Raw genomic sequence first — 19014 nt, 5'->3', positions numbered from 1 at the left:
GAGCATTTTTTAAAGAGTCAGAATTATAGTATTTAACTGATTCAATTCTGGGTTATCAAGGTATATCTCTATTCTAAATCCTGGCTTACAAAACTGAATGTGGCTCTTGTTTTCAGTATTGCTGTGTGAAAGTGAACATAATGTCACAGACCCAAGTAGTCCTAAGCGAGCCCCAGAGTTTGGCCCTAAAGCCAAAAAATTCAGGGTATTTGGGGATTTCATATGTGTTTCCTAAATTCCAGAGACATTGTGCTTGGTGGCCTACTTAGGATTACACTGATGTTGCCAATATTCTCAGGCATGCCACAATCCGAGATCAGGGCCTAAGAGGTTGTGTGTTAGCCAGCAAGGTCTTGTTTCCTTCTCCTAGAATGAAACGAGGCAGACCGTGGAGTCCTTTTTACTCTCGCAAAGTAACTATACTGGGTTTACCTGCCTTAAAAACAAAACAAAAATAAAGAACCTGAAACCTGAAGTTGTGGATAGGCAATGCCTCCTTGGTGTTCTATGTTTTATTTCAGGATAACATTGCTACACAGGTGTTTCAAATTGTGGTTACAGTACACTCAGAAGAGACGCTACAAGCAGGTATGGAATTATTTGATCACAGGTAGATCTTCGATCCATTTACTTTGGAAAGATTCATTTAAAAGGCCTGTGCTAGGATGTCTTGATGTGTTGGTTTAGAAGAGAGACTGCTATAAAAGCTCAAAAGTCTCCCACCAGCCTCCACTAGTGATGTCAGAAAGGCTGTGTTGTAACTCCCTGCTCCTTCGTCTGCTCGGAAAATGTAGGTTCTCACAGAGGAGTGAGCGCTCACTAGTCATTTACTTCTTTACTCAAATTCACTTGTTATTAGATTAACCAGTGCATCACCCAGTGGGGCCTTCAGGAGACATGGAGAAAAGTCCAGAGCGAAAGTACCGTATCCCAGTGCTAACCAGTGGGAGAAAAAGGAGTGCCCACAGTGGGTGAGAGGACACGGGGATCAGAATGATGAATTAGCGAAGGCAGATTGGGGAAAACGGATTCAGTTCCATGTAAGAAATATTGATCGAGCAACTGCTTTACATCTGACACTGTGCTTAAACCCTGAGGATACAAATGTGATGCAACGTAGACAGACGTCCTGCTCTCACAAGGCTTACAGTTCAGCACCAGAGTGACACATGAGTGTGCTCTTGCAGCCCAGTTTGCAGTGACGGGGGTAGCTGTCTGGAGTGCTGAGCTGAGGAGTGTTTTGAGGCCCTGTGCGGATTCCATGGGGATGTGTATGCCAGCAGTGCTGTCGCGTGGGCATTGCCACGGGAAGTGGTGCTACACTGCCCATCCCCTCTTTGGCCATTCCTGGTAGTGAAGCAGAAGGAGACTCAAACCAAACTCCAAAACGGGCCATTTCCGTGCTGCCCTCCCGACCCGCACCTCTGTCTGCTGCTGGAATCTGACACATGAATCTAAAGATTTTGGCTAGCTCCCCATAGTTTTAGGATAGAATCCGAATTCTTTAGAGAGGCATGCAATTCCTTTGGGAGCTGGTGGTTGTCCTCCACCTTCTTACTATACCTACATTTCTCTATTCCTCACTGCCCTTTGAGCTCAGGTGTTACTTCTTCCTCCTGCCCACCCTCTAATAAAAAATGTGTACCTTTATCAGGGTGTTTATTGCATAGTTGTTTACTCACCTGTCTCTCCTGCGGGGAGAGTGAGTGCTTTGAGAGTACAACCTGTGTCTTTCATCACCTTAGCCCAACACAGTGCTTGGCATTTGTCATAGATGCTGACTGATAATTGAATAAATGAACGAGTAAACAAGTGCCACTGATTGCTTCAAGGATCATCTTGGTTCTTGGCATTTGGGTGCTACAATCCCAGGGTAAAAGAGCCCTGGTGGCATAGTGGGTAAGTGCTTGGCTGCTAACCAAAAGGTAGACGGTTCGAACCCGTAAGCTGCTCCAAGGGAGAAAGATGTGGCACTCAGCTTCCGTAGAGATAACAGCCTTGGAAACCCTACGGGGCAGCTCTACCCTGTACCACAGGGTCACTATGAGTTGGAATCTACTCGACAACAATGGGTTTGGTTTTCAACCTAAAAAATCTATTGCCGTCAAGTTGATTCCAAACAAGGCAGCAGCTGTATGGCCCTTTATGATATAGCCTCAGAGGTCCCATAGTGTCACTTTTGCCATACTCTATTGGTCAAAGCAGTCACTAGCCCAACCAGATTCAAAGGGAGGGGGCAGACCACTTCTCGATGAAGGAAATCAAAGAAATTAGAGTCATGTTTTAAAAACCATCACACGTACGTCTGTGTTGCCCCTCCCAAAGTTTTCGATCATGTTGTTGTTAGGTGCCATCCAGTTGGTTCCGACTCATAACGACCCTATGAACACCAGAACAGAATGCTGCCTGGTTCTGCGCCATCTTCACAATCACTGTTATGCTTGAGCACGTTGTTGCAGCCACTGTGTTAGTTCATTTCCTTGAGGGTCTTCCTCTTTTTCGCTGACCCTATAGTTTACGAAGTATGATGTCCTTCTCCAGGGACTGATACCTCCTGATGACCTGTCCAAAGTATGTGAGATGTAGTCTCACCATTCTTGCTTCTAAGGAACTTTCTGGTTGTATTTCTTCCAAGACAAATTTTTTTGTTCTTTTGACAGTCCATGGTATATATTCAGTATTCTTAGCCAAAATCACCATTTGAAGATGTCAATTCTTCCTCAGTCTTCCGTATTCATCCGGTTTTTGCATGCCTGTGAGGCGATTGAAAACACCCTGGCTTGGGTCAGGTTCACCTTTAGTTTTCAAGTTGACATCTTTGCTTTTCAACACTTCAAAGAGGCCTTTTGCAGATTTGCCCGTTGCAATTCATCTTTTGATTTCTTGACTGCTGCTTCCATGGGTGTTGACTGTGGATCCAAGTAAAATGAAATCCTTGACAACTTCAGTCTTTTCTCCGTTTATCATGATGTTGTTTATTGGTTCAGTTGTGAGGATTTTTGTTTTAGGTTGAGCTGTAATCCATACTGAAGGCTGTGGTCTTTGATCTTCATCAATAAATGCTTCAAGTCCTCTTCACTTTCAGGAAGCAAGGTTGTTGCTAAAAGAGACAATGGAAAAGCTGAATACCATCAGTCAGAACAAGGCCAGGGGCTGACTGGAACAGACCATTTTCATCGTAGAAGTGTATATATTCCTATGTCAGTTGTCTTGTCTTCCTACTGATGTATCAGTGAACTAGTAGTCTTTTATATAATTGAATAAAATTTTAAAGAATCTGTGTGACAGACACTCTAAACAAAGTCAAAAGACATAGGGTTAAAAAAAATATTTGTAACACATGACAAAGGACTGATAAATTTCTAAATGTTCAAGAAGGTCATATCACTGAGTTAAATACTGACGATTAGATAGTAGAATGGATAATGGGTATGAACACCTAAGTCACAGGAAGAAAAATTCAGATGTGTGTGTGTGTGAAATAATATACAAAAAGATGCCTAACCACTTACGATGTAAAAAATGAAACACTTTCACCTATATTTTAATTTTCACCTATCAGATTGACAGATTAAAATGAATGATTTTCATCTTTTTTTTAAATTTTATTATGTAGGGAGCAACCTCCCTCAAGAGTGTGACCCTCAAAGGTCATTTTTTTTTTTTTTAATGTAAAAATAAAGGTCATGCATTGTTTTACTCTAGCTGCTGCTGGCCAGAGCGGATGGCCATTTCCAGCAGAGAGCCCTGCCTGCTGCCTTCCAGGCATGGAGGAGACTCTGGCGATGGCACCAGCAGGAAAATGCCCTGAATGCAAGAGCAATACGTTTTCACAGGTGAGCTGTCTGCCCTGGCCGATGTCTCAAGTCTACCTGCCAACCACACAGCCAATTTGCATTGCTTTTCAGCTCGCAGCCCCCCGCCCTGGCCCTGGCTCTTTCTGGTTTTTCAATAATGTGGGGCTCATCGATTTCATCTGGTGGGAAGAGGCAGCCGGTATTTCCCCTGGGAAAACTTCTGTTCATCTTCATTTCAAGTGCTTTCAAAATAGAGCCTGGGTCTTGTGCTCTTCCCTCATTACAAGCCATTATGAGTGCCATTAAAACCATGCATTAGCTTTCTGCCTGAGCGTGTCTGGACCCTGCATCACCTTGGAGGCGTCCTGCAGTGTGATTTCCCTGAAATGCTGGGTTCCTGTTCTGCTAGACCTAGCTTTTTGAAGTCACAGGGCTAGGAGCAGATCTGCATCTTTTTAGCTCCCTCAAAGGCAAACTTGCACATAGCAGGTCCTTACTGCATGTTGGTAGACTGTTGTGAAGAAATTATGAATGGTTTCCTGCGTGTCTGCCACTGTAACAGGCACTGTGTGATGGCAGAGAGGCAAGAAAGCCTTATCATGATCTTACTTAGTAGTTTCATTCTCACAGCAGTTCTGAGAGAGAGTGATTATTAGCCCGTTTTACAGATGAGAAAACAGGTTCAAAATGACTTGCACATGGTTAACACAACCAGTAAGTGGCAGAGCCAGGATTTACATTCAGAGCGCTGATTCTAAAGTTCAGGTGCTTTCTACTAGATCAAGGGGAAGAAGACATTTTTCAGGGCCATGTAGGAGCTTTAGGTTTTTGTGGGGAGGTCAGACTGACACACAAAGAACAATTGAAGAACAATTCAAGAGACTAGGTCCACGTGTCCTTAATTCTGTCAGTCACAAGTTCTTCTAGAGCTTGGAGCTAGTGCTGGTGGGGCGGGGGGAGGGGGAGGGGAGTAGGGGGAGGGGAAGTTGAAGTATATTGGGGAGGCTTCCCGTGAGCTGCAGGTGAGGATGGATGGCAGGGGCTGTGTAAGAGAGGAGGGCCAGACTGAGGGGATGGGACCGATCCTATAGATAGATGGTCAACAGGTGCTTGAGTAGGTACCTGGAACTAGTAAAGGGACAGTTTTAGAGACTACCCTGCATGCTGTGTGCAGCTACATAGGATAGAGAGACAAGAGGGAGGGACATGGCATTGGGAGACATTGCAGGGATCTTGATTTTGGAGGACTCTGAATGTAGATTGAGGTGGTCAGCCAGAACTTGGGAACTCCTTAGCACAACGTCCAAGGAACTGTTTTTGGGGGGTGGCCATGGGGAATAGAGGCTGACGGGATAGCTCTTGCCTCTGCCACCTTCTGCAAGCAGGGCACCTTCACCTTTACCTAGTGCCTGTATTGAGGTCTGCTGGAAGAGCCATTTGAAAAACGGCCTCAGTACTTAAAAAAGATACACACACCCCTCCTTTGTTTCTTTCAAAAACAAATACAAAGTCAGGCTTAGTTGTGTTGCTCTTTTGTGTTTTGTTAGGCAGTAGGGACCAAACGAGAGATACCTTCAGAGAAGCAGGCGAAGTCTAAGAGAGTTTTCATGGTGGAGCAGCCTTGGCTGATGAGTGTTTAGAGGTGTCACTCTGAAGTACGCGTGAAGAGTGTTGAAGGCCTAATACAAGTTTTCTCTTGTGGTTGGGTTGGGTTGGACGTTTTTCTTAATTGTGGTAAATATGTATGAGGAGTCCCTCGGTGGCGCAAATGGTTAAACGCAGGACTACTGACCAAAAGTTTGGTGGCTGGAATCCACCCAGAGGCACTGTGGAAGATAGGCCTAATGCTTTTAGGTGCCAGTCTGCCTGGTTCATGAGGGAGCAGAGTGATGGAGAGCTGGCTAGATGCTGGGCAAACCTGAGTTCAGACTTGCTTTGCTGCTTAGCTCTGTGACCCCAGGCGGGGCAGTCAGTTTCTCTGATCCTCAGTGTCCTCAAGTGTAAGATGGAGACGGTAGGATAATAGTCCACCTCGTACAGGGTTGTTGTAAAAACTAGATGAGATAATGCATTTGTGCCCAGCACAAAATATTAGCCATCTCCCTCCCCCCATGGAATTGACTTATTTGTGACTCTCATAGTTAGTAAATATTTATAGGTTTGGTTTGGAGTCTGGCAAACCTTGAAAGTATGTTCTGCTTTGTTGTCTTCTAAGTGCCAGGTAATGTGTATCTCCTCCAAAGGTCCGAGACTCTCTTGGTGATTTTTTTTAGGAATATGCACAGAACTGATGGTGGAATCTCATGAATTACGATTAAAAATGATAGTCTGTTAGCCCTCTAGTGAAATAATTATACTGAGAAAAAAACTGGTTTGTCCTTTAAAAAAAAATTAGATAAAATGTACATACAGTGAAAAGCACAGATATTAAGTAAATAGTCTGATGAATTTTCCCAGATTATATACCTGGATAATCAACACCCCAGTCAAAATATAGAACCTTTGTACCACCCCAGAAAGTTCCCTTGTGCTATCTGCTCTGTGAGTCCAAGTGCCTCGAAGGCAAGGCAGGCGTTGATCATCGCCATGCTGGCCTCAGTATCTCACGTGCAGCAGGTCCTCAGGTTGTTAGATAACACTGAATTCATGAAGGGCCAGGGTCTCAAGGTCACGGGCTCTGCACAGTGTTCAGGGACTTGGCTGATACCAGAAATAACTTGGAAAATGTTGGAGGGCTTTGGTTATTCTTTCCTTCACTTTGACTCCTGGTTCTCTCCTTTCCCCTTCTACCTCCTTTCCTTTCTCCTCCATCAAAGCTGATTCACCTCTTAAACAATAGCACAGTATAAGAGGGAAAATCTAATTATTTGAAACTTTTAGCTCTTTTTGGACTCTTTTTTTGGTTTTGTTTCATTTTAATAGCTTTACTGTTATTTGTTATTTTAGGGAGTTGTTAGGGAGGCAGGTATTTGCCATTTGGTGGCAGAAGATGTCTCAGCATCGAGAAAACCGCTTGGCAGAGAGAGTGGTAAGTGGCTTTCCCTGAGGAGGTACCCAGGGAAGGGTGCTACAAGTTTCAGACCTTTGATCCACTGCCTGCCCCACCTACGTCTCCGCAGGACTATGCATAGAACCCAGACCCACACTGAAGGGCTCACAAGGAAGGGACAGGGCTGGGGCATCTGTTTGTCAGAGGCCTTTACAGATGGTTATGGGCCAGGATACACCCTGAGTGTGCATTTCTGTTACCTCGGGCTGTACCCTTGGCCTGTAGGTTCCTCCCTGGCTTCTGTGCCCCTCCTCCTTGACCCATTCTGTTTTCTCCTCCCGGCTGCCCAGGCCATCCTTCATGCCGAGCAGTGGCTTCTGCACAGGGCCTGGTCCACATGGCAGCAGCAGGTGGCAGCATGTCACCAGGAGCGACAGAAGCAAGCAGTGGCCTGTGCCCACCACCGCCACTGGCGGGTCAGGAGAACCTTTCATGTCTGGAGGGAGAGTGCTCAAGGGCTCAGAACAGAGTGAGTAGCGGGACCTGCCTCAGCAGCCTTTCCCATCTCCAGGCAAGCTTTGGTCATAGTAGTGGCACCATCAGGCTCAAGTGCGTATCAGGAGGGTGTGTTAGCCTAGACCGTAAGTTAGAAATTCAACCTTAAACCTCTTAAGCAAAACCAGGGCTTCTATGATCTTAGAGCTCCCAGCTTAAGGAATCGATAGGGGACAAAACTCCTGTTCCCCGGCCATGTGGTAGAAAGTTAGCAGTAGGGGGCATAGCTGACCACCCCAGGACCAGCAGTGGTGGGCAGAGGGCCGGTCATGGCCATTTTCACTGCACTATGTGATTGGAGCCTGGGACAGGGCAGGCAGCCCATGTGTCCACTGCAGGGATGGTCCTGCTTTGGCACTTCTCCATATCACACTGTTTTAGGGATCTTACCATCTCTCAAACTCTGGCTACATATTTCCTTCTTAACCTCATTCTCAGTTAGGGGTCTTCAGCACAGCTCCACATGCACAACCTTCCATGGTACTTGAAGCCCCTTGAAGGTGTGTGCAGAAATTCTGTTGTATGTGGACTCTTCCGGGGGCAGCCACGTCTTTTGTCAGCTCTCCTGGGGGGATCTTGACTCATGTACCACGAGACAGGGGCACAGGACTCTAGCTCTGAGGCTGGGCTACTGCTCTGATCTCTGCCCTGTCTACCCACAGGAAGCTGGGAAAGGCGCGGGCTGTGGAGTTCCACCGGGTGCAGCTCCTGCTTTGGGCCTGGAAGAGGTGGAGGGAGGTAAGGCCTCAGTGCGGTGCCACCACATGTGGCTTTGGACAGATAGGAATGCGTGCTACCATGACTTAGAGCAGACACATGAGCTACATGGCCATCTTTAGGAAACCACCTGCTCAGAGGTGAGGGAAGGAGTGGGCAAGCAGCTGTGGGGGGTCATTGGCTCAAAATCCTCTTCTCCTTAGAGGTGACGGGCTGTTCTGATGGGAACGTACTAAATCTGAAATTCCTAATTAACCTTTTACAGAGAGTCTACTTGGGAAATAAATGTTTAAGCTAAGATTGATTGAGTACTTATCATAAATTAGGAGTGTATTTATAGCTGAGAAGCTGCGGTTCATAGCGGGTAACAGGCCTTACCTGAGCTCATCAGCTGTAACATGGAGGCCAGGCTAGAAACTGGCCCCAGCTCTCTTCTCTGTCCCTCAGTGCCTGGCCCTGTGCGATGCTGAGCGGCAGAAACTGGTGCGAGCTGACCTACATCACCAGCACTCCTTACTGCACAGGGTGCTGCGGAGATGGATGGTAGGAACTGCTGCTTTCCTCCAGGTCTCTTGCTATCTGGGGAGGGTTCTGGAGGCTTTGTTTCCTGCCCTGTGCCTCCTGCTTTTCCCAAAACAGGGTAGCTTGACAAGCCTCCAAACAGCAAGTACCCTGGACAGAATGGGGCCTCCAGCCGTGGAGCCAAGTCATTTTGACCCTGGGGTGTCAAAGCAGAAATAGTTGCTCTCTGTGGCACCAGCCTTAAAATAAAAGCAGCCTGTGTCCAGGAGTCCCATGGTTTGATTTACTGGGGCAAGGGCCTAGCGAGACAATCTTCTTCCTAATGTCTGGGAGGGTCTTCTGACCTTGGGAGTAGGGTTTTTTGGCCTCTCGTCATCCTTTGTGGTGAGTGCTCCAAGCATCGCTGCCCCATTATAAATGTACTTCTCAGACTTCCCGGGGAATAGGGAGAAGTATGGGACCAGGGGCAGCCTCCAGCCTTCCCAATCTCCTACAGACTTACCAGGACAGGGTGCGGCATGTCCTACAAGAGGTGGCAGCCAGGGAGAGCCAGCACAAAAGGCAGCTGCTACGGTGAGTCTCCCTTCATCTCCTGGAGCCCAGCCTGAGTGATGAGGCCTAGTTCCAGGGAGTGAGCCTCATCGCAAGAGACTAGAGCAGGGCTATTTAGGGAATCCAGCCCAGGCCCAGACTGAGGTGGGCCTGGATGCCTTCTACTGCTTACATCATGGTTTTGGCCTTTCCATAACAAGCACTTAATTCACTTCTTCAACTCACTGTCTTGAACACCTGCTGTGTGCAAGGCCGGACCAGTAGAAAGCAGCTCTCACCTGGTTGCGTGCAAGATCTCCCATTTGTTGCTCCTCTGAGCACTTTTTCTGCTTGTTTTATACCTGCTCCCCAAGTACCATTTCATCACCTCTCCTGCTCCAAAGGCTGTGGTGACTTCCTTTGTTCTCAGTCTATTTCCTCTCAGCTAGCCTTTCACTAACTCTCCAAAATCATCTTGGTCCTCTAGGACATCATCAGCTCTTTCAGGCCCTTTGAAATCACTTATCTGCCTCAGCCGCTGTCTCTCGTATGAGCCCCACCCTCTGGTTCCTTCTAAGCTCACTCTAAACTCAATCCTTCCAAGTAGGTTTCCCTCGGGCCCCTATTTCACAAACCTTTTCCTGCCTTTGTATTTTTCAACACATGCTATTCCAGCCTGCCTGTGGGAGGTAGGTGTTGTGGCCCTTTAACACCTCTGTCCTTCCTTTGGGGTCCCATAAAGTGCCCATCCAACTCCTCAGACAGGATGACTAGAGAGGGACTTTTCCTGTGCTTACCATAGCATGATTCACCTGTATTGTCATTGCTGTGTTGCCCATAGCAGGCCATGGTGTTTGGTCTTGTTCACCGCTGTATCCTAGTGTTTACCCAGTGCTGGCACATAGCCAGTGTTCTGTAACTATTTCCTGATTGTCTACATGGGCACAAGCATGGTTATCAGTGAAACAGATGTTCTTCAGCATGCAAATGCCGTGATTCAGGAGCTGGGTGAAGAGCTAGGAATGATTCATAGACACTTCCCATTATCTCCCATACTGGCGTCATTGCCCCTCCCACCCTGGCCTGTTTACCTGCAGGGGTGTGTTACATCGCTGGCGAGAGAACACCATAGCCTGTGTGGATGAAGCTCAAAAGGCCTCTCAAGCACGTGATCACTACAGAAGGACCATGTGTTCAAAGGTGAGCTGTAAGAAGGCAAGGGTGGGGGTATATGATATCACAGATTTGAAATGAACAAGGAACCTAGAAATGGGATGACTGTCCTTCAGCACACACACATGCAGCCACGTGAGCATTTATTTTTACTGAATTCCAAACCAGTATCTGTTAAGAAGTACATTTCAAGATTTATCCCGAAGTACAATGCTGTCAGTGATAGGATATATCCATATGCCTACAAGGAAGACCAGTGCATAGATAAGGACATCATGCTTGGTAAAGGGGAGGGTTGGCGAAAAAGAGGAAGACCCTCAACAAGATAGATTTTCACAGTGCCTGGTGATAAGGTATTTGTATCTACAATATATAAAGAACACTTACAAATCAACAAAAAGACAACCCACTTTAAAAATGGGAAGAGAATCTGAACAGACATTTCTCCAAGGAATATCTACAAATGGCCCATAAACACATGGAAAGATGCTTGGCGTCATCACAAATCAAAACTACAGTGATAATAGCTAAACAATATGGTGTAACAGGGACTATAGTAGGAATGTACAGCAGTTACAGTAGCACATACAGAAAGAAGTACCTAGCCCAGACCTGGGGATCAGGAAAAACTTAACAAAGGAAGTGGTGTCTAAAAAGCACACACAAACACAATGAGAGACCACTTCACACTCACTAGGAAGGCTACAATCAAAAAGACAGATAATAACAGGTGTTGCCCAGGATGCAGAGATACTAGAAGCTTCAGGCGCTGTTGGTAGGAATGTAAAATGGTGCAGCTGTTGCAGAAAACAGCTTGACAGTACTTCAAAAAGTTAACCGTTACCGTATGACCCAGCAGTTCCACTCCTGGATATATACCCGAGAGAAATGCAAGCATATCTTCAAACAGAAGCTTGTATACAAATGTTTGTAGCGGCATTATTTATTCATCATAGCCAAAAAGAGGAAACAATCCAGGGGTCCTGTCAGACAAACAAAATGTGGTATATCCGTACAGTGGTATGTTATTGAACCATAAAAACGAGTGAAGAACATGCTGCAACTTGGATGAACCTTGAAAACATGTTAAGTGAAAGAAGTCAGATACAAAAGACACATATGACTCTATTTACGTGAAAGTCTTAGAATAGGGAAATTTATAGAGACAGAAATTAGGTCGCCTAGGGCTGTGGGAGGATAGGCGGGTGATATAGCTAAAGGGTTGTTGTTGCTAGCTGCCACTGAGTTGGCTTGGACTTACGGATCTTAGGTATAGCAGAGCAAAGCCTTGCCTGGTCCTGCGCTGCCATCGTGGCCATTGGTCTGTTTGAGTCCGTTGTTGTAGCTCTTGTGTCATTGCGTCTCATTGAGGGTTTCCCTGATTTCCCTTGGCCCTCTATCCTGCCAAACAGATGTCATTTTCTAGCAGTTTGTCTTTCCTGAGTGCCACTTGGCTGCTAACCAAAAGGTCAGAGGTTCAAACCCACCAGCTGCTGTGCAGGAGAAAGATGCGGCAGTCTGCTTCCGTAAAGATTTACAGCCTTGGAAACTGTGTGGGACAATTCTGCTCTGTCCTGTAGGGTTGCTATGAGCTGGAATTGACTCAGCAGCAGTGAGTTTGGTTTTTTGGTCTTTCCTGATGACCTTTCCAAAGTAAGCAAGTTGAAATCTCACCATCTTCACTTCTAAGGAATGTTCTAGTTGCATGTTTTTCTAAAACTGATTTTTTTCCTTCTTTTGGCATTCAAAAGGCGGTGAGGAACGTGTTCTAAAATTGTGGTGGTGGTGGTTACACAAGTCTGAGAAGATATCAGAAACCATTGAATTGTGCACTTGAAGCTGATGAATCTTATATAAAGCTGTTAATGGCTGGGGGGGAAGGAAGCAAGTTCAAACAGATGAAATGACAGAAGCGATCAGGCCCCGAGTCTCGGGCAGCTCTTGGCAGCCCACGTGTGGGGCTGGGGGATGTTTTAGAAAGCAGTTATGCCAGGAGACCTGCACAGAAACTATTTACCTGCTGATAGCTGGCCTGAGGCTGGTCCCTCAACTCTGAAGTTCCCACGGATGATCAGCTACGCAGTTGAGGCTCAGGGTGTTCTCAGGAAAACTCCGAGGTCAGCGTGTGCAACCCACCTTCGAAGGAAAGGAACCTTTTCTGTTTAGCTTCAGGGCTCTTGTGGGTGGAGGCCTTTGTGATGGGAGTGGAGTGTGTAAGTGGGGAACAGGCACATGCCTTCCCCTGGCTCCTCAACTTGTTTTTAAACTGTTTTGTTGTTATATACGTATCACATACAAGAGTGCATATACTGTATGTGTTCAGTTTAACAAATAATAATAGAGTTAAAACCCATGTAACGACTATATTTCTTTGTGGCGTGGTACATAGCTTAAATCTTTTTGGTAGAGAAGTCCCCACACCTGAGTGACTGGGCTTCCTGTGGAGGGTACTGGGAAGTGGCTCTCGTTGCACCGTGGCCTCTGTCAGCGGTGGCAAGAGCCCTGAGCCATGCTCCATTCACCGCCTGAGCCTACCCAGGACAAAACTGTCAGTGCAGACTGGCATGTGCCCACGGTGACAGCCCCTCTGTGCCCACCTGCCCCGTAGGTCCTGGCCCAGTGGAGGGAGGCAGCATCGATGCAGATCTACTGCCGGCAGCAAGAAGACTGTGCTGTCAGTGAGGCCCGAGGTGTGCTGGCCAGAGGTAAGCCAGGGCCCTGTAGTGTGTCCTGTTGACGAGGGGATTTTGAATGATGCAGAACTTTCTTAGCGTTTCCTTTGCCCCACCATAGTGTTCGTCTCCTTCTCCTGGAATTCTCTTTCCAACTGATTGCCAACCAGTTTATGTTAAAATGGAAGGCCAAGCCTTGAAATCTACAGAGGTATAAAGAAATCAAGCTGGAGTGGTAGAGTTTGATGGGGGTGGGATGGAGCGAGAGGCAACAGGTAGCAAGATGCTGCCTGAAGCTGCTTCTCTTTGCCAGGACTGTGGGGTGGGCCCCTCCTTAGAGGGGATGGTCCATGTGGTGGGCCCAGAGATTGCCATATCCATTATGGATGCCACATGGGCTCTGAGCCAGGGGTCTGGAAGACAGGTGATAAGACACTGTTCTCTAAGTAGGTGTGCAATAACAGCCATGCAACCATTTCTTGGCTGATATGGAAGCCTCAGAGTCTGAGGTACCCCTTGGCAGCCTGCAGGTGGGGCTAGAGAAGGAAAAGCCAAAATGAAGGCCTCACGAGACAATATCCAGAGCGCTTACAAAGCATAGGCTTGGGCCATACCCTGGCTTGCAACCCTCTGAGCCCACAGTTCCTTGACCTGTACGATGATAGTGATAGTACCTCTTTCTTAGGGCCATCACATACACATAAATATAGTGCCTAAAGTAGTGCCCCAAGAAATATTAGCGCTTAATACTGAGGGTTAGCTCCAGGCCTGTGGGCACTACCTCCCCCGCACTGCCCCTTCAGGCCCCGGCAGGGCCCCATCGTGGCAGCTGTGCTCTGGTGTTGGTCATCTGCTGTTGTCTCTAAAAGAAACTTCTCTCAGGTCCTGAGAAAAACAGCAATATAAAAAAGTTCAACCAGAGGAAAGCACTCACTTCCCAAAAGGAAAATCTGATAACATGGACACAAGGCAAGACCCTGCAGTCACCAGGGCTGGGGAGTCCATGGACTCAGCTGTCAGGCTGCTGTGTCCTCCTCCCCTGAGGGGCTCGGCTATCTTTGCTTCTCTGAGGGAGCTTTGATTTCCTGTCTTGTTAAAACGGGGCTGCCTCCTCCTCCTCTTCCTCCAATCTTTAGCTCCACTGGCAGGCTCCTCAAGCACCCTCAGGCCAAGGTTCTTCTGCCTCCTTTTCCTGATAGCGTCTTGAGTGTAGCTCCTCGAGGGCTTCTGGCCTTGCTGTGGTGGCTGTGCACAGACTTGTGCCTCTGGCAGCCCCAGGGCCCAACAGCAGATCTGGTTCCAGGCTGGGCACAGTTAGGAATGTGGTCACTGAAGGTGGCCGCATAGTTCTTACCGAGCAACCGCAGTCATGTGTGGTTCTACTGAGTGTTGCTGGACACCCAGCCCTGTCCCCAGCGCAGCCTTCTCCACTCTAAGCTCACCGTTACACAGTTGCTTGTGGAAACCCTACTAATGAGCAGACTCTGGCTTGGGTCTGCCCTAGGCTGTGTCCAGGCTGTGTTTCAGCGCTGGCGGGACCGCAGCCAGAGCACGGCCCAGCAGAGAGTCCAGATGGAGAGAGCGGCCCAGCATCACCGGCTCCGACTGCTTCAGGAGATGATGGCGCAGTGGAAGGCCCACCATCTGGGGTTTATCCGGAAAATGGTGAGGCATGGGCATCAGCAGCTCTCCCAGATCCCCGTGTGGCAATAGGTGTCCAGGCCAGGAGACCAGAATTCAGAGCAGCTGATACGGGTGCTGGGCAGCTTGGGGTCCTGTGGGAACAACGCTGCTGAGCCTTTCTGGGCATTTAGTGAAGGGTATAGGTGGCTGGCCACAGAACCGGGCCTCCCCCAGGTGATGGCTTAGCAGAGACATCTGGTGTCACGTGGAACCACGGGTTTAACAGAGCTGGGGGCTTCTGAGGTCATCTAGACCCCCTGCCTGGTACACATCAAAGACGCCTTCTGCCAGTGGGAGGCTTGTTCATCAGGAGCCTCTCGCTCTGCATCTGCCCTGGGTGTTCAGGGTTGCTGCTCTGTGTGCTTGTGGTCACGTGGAGTACCTGATTCCCATCAAGACTCACTGCCCACCCTCATGTGCCTGGTCCCCCAGCTCCTGCAGAGGCAGGGTACCCGGTTCTTGGCCCAGAGACTCAGCCAGTCCTGCTTCTATCATTGGAGACGGCAGGTGGGTACCATTGACTTCCGCTTCCCCTCCCCTCTCCCCGCTACCAGCTCATCAGCTGATACCCCTAGTTCAGTGTTCCTAGTATCACGCTTGCCCAGGGCCACCGCCCTTCTGCCTCACCCCTCCCCCAAGTCAGTTCTTGGCACCGTCAGCTTCCTTCCACCTGTGGCCTGTATAAGATCAGGTCACCTTGAGGCCCTGTGTGCAGTGTCCTGTTCAAAAATACAGCAGGATAATATCCAAAAATTCCTCTGAAATGCATTTTAAGTTTGCCAGGTCCTGATACAGTGTCAGGAGGGACCACACCCATTGTGAACAGCGCAACGTACTCAGATCCATGCATCTGTCCTTCTTTGGGTGCAGGGCAGAGCCATCTCGACCTCTCTCTGTTCTCGCCCGGCCCTTATGCCGTTCCTCTGCAAGCCCAGCGCCCCTTTGCCCTTTCCCAGTGGCCATTCCTGACCCCTTCCTGCTGAAGGGAGGGAGGTTCGCTGGCCAGGGAGATAACACAGACAGCCTCCCTGAAGAGGTGACATTGAAACGATGGAGACTTTCTGGCTACTCCGGTTTTGCTCCTTTACCTAACACCCTGATTCTGTCCAGCCAAGGCCCTCCAGCCAAGCAGGCAAAGGTGGGAGGGAAGAGGCTGGTGGTACTCTAGGCTGATACTTTCTTCCTGCCTTCGCTGGTCTGTGAGGCAGGCGAAGCCGAATTAGAGCTGCGCTTGTGGTCCAGGGATGTTGCACAGCCCTCCTCCGCCCCGTCACCCGGCATCTTTGTGTCTCTTGCTCACACACAGATAGATGTTTCTGTCGCCAGGGCTAGCTGCCCCCCATCGCCCTACTTCTCACAGAAAGTTACAGTCCCAGACCTTGGAACTTGCTTCTCTTCTATTTACTCTGGCTTTTCCATGAATCACCTTTCCACCCCAGCAAGTGTTTCAGGGCCTGACTAGATGGCTCTGCTGCTTCGCGCCCCTTTCCGCACGTGTCATTCCCACCCGTCTCACTCCGAATGTTGTGGCTTCCGCAGTACCATAGTGACTGTTCCTCACAGGTCTCCGGGTTGACTGGGTGGCGGGTGAGTCTGCTGCCCTTGGTGGGGATCAAGTGCTAGGTGCCTGGAAAGTTTCAAATGATCCCACCTGGGGTTGTCAGCCAGGGACCGTGGTCGTTACAGCGTAGTAACTGGGCGCCGGAAGGAGCCTTCTGGAGGTGAAGGCAGAAGCTGCAGGTCTTTTGAGGCCCAGCTTGGAGGTGACTTAGTGTTACTTCCTCCGGGTCACAGGGCCAGCCCAGATCTAAGGGGAGGAAAATGGACTCTACTTCTTGCTGGAGGTGGCCATTTCTGGAAACAGTCTACCCCACCGGCCCACTTAGAACCCCGCTTCTACCTCTCCACGTCACCCCGGTCTCCGGTTAACTCTGCCAGTTGCCAATGAGTTGATTCTGACTCATGGTGCGGCCACGTGTGTCAGAGTAGACGTGTGCTCCGTAGGGTTTTCAATGGCTGATTTTTTGGAAGTAGATTGCCAGGACTTTCTTCTGAGATACCTCTGGGTGAACTCGAACCCTCAACTTTTCTGTTAGCAGCCAAGTGTGGCAAATGTTTGTACCACCCAGGGTTTCCCAGCTAACTGTAACAGTGCCTTTAAAAACTTGGCTTGTGGATCATCTTTCAGGAACCCTTCCCCAAGGCCCAGGCTGGGTTAGATGTCCCTGCCTAGGGCTCCTGTCACAGGGCTTCTGTGGCCTGTGCTGACCTTGCCATCGCCCTGCCCCCAAGAAGCCAGACTTGGTTCCCTCGGTATCTCTGAGCCTGTCACACACACGGAAGTCGGGTAGGGGGTCTGCTGGACAGTGAAGGCCTGAGGTCAGCCTCACTTTCCCCTCGGGCAGCCCCCCTTGGCCCTGGCCTTTGAGTTGGGCCTTCTTGTGTCAGGCCTGGCCTGGCCCTGCTCCACCTGCCGTCCCAGAGTGCTTCTGCTCATGCCTTCAGCCCCTCTGTGGATCCCTGAGGCAAATCCTCTTTGCCCATAGCTGGTGGCCCGGAGGGAGGAGCAGCAGGGCACAGCGCGGGCCCTGTGGTTCTGGTCCTTCTCACTGCAGGCAAAGGTAATCGGGGTACAGGATCTTGAGGACCAGGGTTTCAGCCCTGCCTGCGGGGAGGAGAGTACCTGGTCTGGGGGGTGGATAGGGTGGGCCTCACCTCTGCTCTCCTTGGAGGCCTGGGACGCCTGGCTGGGTTTTGTGCTGGAAAGGAGAAGAAAGAAGGCGCGGCTGGAGCAGGCAATGCAGGCCTATCATCACCAGCTCCTCCAGGAGGGTGTCACCCATCTCCTGCGGTTTGCAGCAGGTGTGAAGACTTCTCGGCAGCAGCTGCAAGCCCAGAAGCAGGCGCAGGTAGGCAGGGGTCTCCCATCCTTCTCATGACGGGGGGCCGACAGCGTACATCCCCCTAACCTCAGCGTGTTGACAGGCGGCCCACAGCCTCCACCGCGCTGTCCGCCGCTGCGCCATGCTCTGGAAGCAGAAGGTGCTGGGCCCAGCCAGGCAGCTCCTGTCCCCCGTGCCTGCCCTGCCCAACAGGAGAGTGACATTTGAGGTTCCTTTTCCCAGCCTCATCACTGCTGGGGCTGGGGATGCCGCCCTGGAGACCAAGAGGCCGGAAGCGAGGCCTGAGCGAGGTCTGGGCAGCCTAGCCCTGGCCGCTGGGGATCCCCAGCTCCTCGAACTGTGAGTAGCCCCCCTTCCCTCTGCCTCCTCACGCTCGTCTCAGGCAAAAGCATTGATTGCAGGAGGGAGGAACACTGGGTCCTGGAAGGGGACAGCACCGGCCAGCCATGGCCCCTCGTCACAGCTGAGCAGCCCAGGCCCCCACCACCCTCTCAGCGTCACCTCTGCCCACTCTGTCTGGGGTGGTGGTGGTGGAGAGATGGAGTGGGATTTCCAAACCATCCTTTTGTCCTTTTCCTGCCAAAGTTCAGGTGATGTGACCCTTCTTCTCTGATGCCTTCCTGCCCCCTTCCCCAGTGATACAAGTGGTTGACAAAAGTCATGGCAGCACCGCCCTTCTCGCCCAAATCTGCCAGTCTTCCCTCTTCTTCCTGCACAGCCTGAGATGGTCTCCCTGTCCCCATGGTGAGATGTGGAATCTGCCCTGCGTCCACCTCCCTGATGGTCCCCCAGCTGCACCTCCCCGCCCCAACCCTCGCTGGGATGAGCATCGGCTCCTGTAGTGGCTGGCACTGCCTGGACCCTCAGGCCTTGGAGAGAGTGTGGGGCCTCACCCCTGCCCTGTCCTCCACTGTCCACCTTAGAAAAGGACTCTAGTGTCTCAGAGGTGGTTTTCTCCCTTGGCTACTTGGCCAGGGTAGTACTGGAGGTCAGATGAGCCACCATAGGGGAAGCCTGCCCACAGCATCGAGCACAGGCTGCGCAGGAACTGCTGGGAAGTACTGTCTGGCCCAGGTCTGCCCAAGCTTTTTTCTCTGGCCTTCAGTCTGTGTGTGCAAGTAGAGAGGGTTGGACTGGATGACCACCTCCCCACAGAGATCAGGCCCTCCTGCAGCCCTCGAGGAACAGGCCTCACGTGTCTTCCCAGGAACACAGCCCGCTCCGCGAGGAAGCAGCCCCGATGCCCTGACTTCCTGCTGGATCCCAAGCAGAGCCAGAGACCCCTGGGGTGTACTCCATTTGGGGGACAAGGGTAGGTCAGGTGGTCCTGAGCCTTCCCAGAGTAGCTGGAACCTCCATCTGGGGCCTGTTTTGGGATGGGGAAGCCACTTTCCTCCCTACTCCTCAGGCAGGAAGGGTTCTCACTTCCCAAGGAGGGTACTGCAGCCTGACCAGGCCCCTGCTTTCCATAG

General features: G+C 50.0%; 1 protein-coding gene across 14 annotated transcripts in view; it reads left to right on the top strand.

The window, feature by feature from the left end:
• SFI1 (SFI1 centrin binding protein) overlaps nucleotides 1-19014 on the top strand; it is a 94891-nt gene that overhangs the window by 72939 nt on the left and 2938 nt on the right. For 9 of the 14 annotated variants that reach the window (XR_007514846.1, XM_049865330.1, XM_049865338.1 and 6 more), the window contains 14 exons: nucleotides 522-588; nucleotides 3706-3836; nucleotides 6744-6825; nucleotides 7137-7315; nucleotides 8004-8079; nucleotides 8506-8601; nucleotides 9077-9153; nucleotides 10209-10311; nucleotides 12893-12989; nucleotides 14461-14621; nucleotides 15072-15146; nucleotides 17186-17548; nucleotides 17625-17881; nucleotides 18750-18854. Coding sequence is in view for 12 of the 14 variants with exons in the window: in XM_049865330.1 (XP_049721287.1) it covers nucleotides 522-588; nucleotides 3706-3836; nucleotides 6744-6825; nucleotides 7137-7315; nucleotides 8004-8079; nucleotides 8506-8601; nucleotides 9077-9153; nucleotides 10209-10311; nucleotides 12893-12989; nucleotides 14461-14621; nucleotides 15072-15146; nucleotides 17186-17548; nucleotides 17625-17881; nucleotides 18750-18854 (1869 nt within the window). In the remaining 2 variants the exon portion in view is untranslated. Of the gene's footprint in view, nucleotides 1-521; nucleotides 589-3705; nucleotides 3837-6743; nucleotides 7316-8003; nucleotides 8080-8505; nucleotides 8602-9076; nucleotides 9154-10208; nucleotides 10312-12892; nucleotides 12990-14460; nucleotides 14622-15071; nucleotides 15147-17185; nucleotides 17549-17624; nucleotides 17882-18178; nucleotides 18855-19014 lie in introns of those variants that run through there. The other 5 variants (XM_049865332.1, XM_049865341.1, XR_007514847.1 and 2 more) reach the window with 4 other exon arrangements.

Source organism: Elephas maximus, chromosome 22, assembly GCF_024166365.1.
Source record: "Elephas maximus indicus isolate mEleMax1 chromosome 22, mEleMax1 primary haplotype, whole genome shotgun sequence".
NCBI classification, from domain to species: domain Eukaryota; kingdom Metazoa; phylum Chordata; class Mammalia; order Proboscidea; family Elephantidae; genus Elephas; species Elephas maximus.
This window is presented reverse-complemented; position numbering and strand designations above follow the sequence as displayed.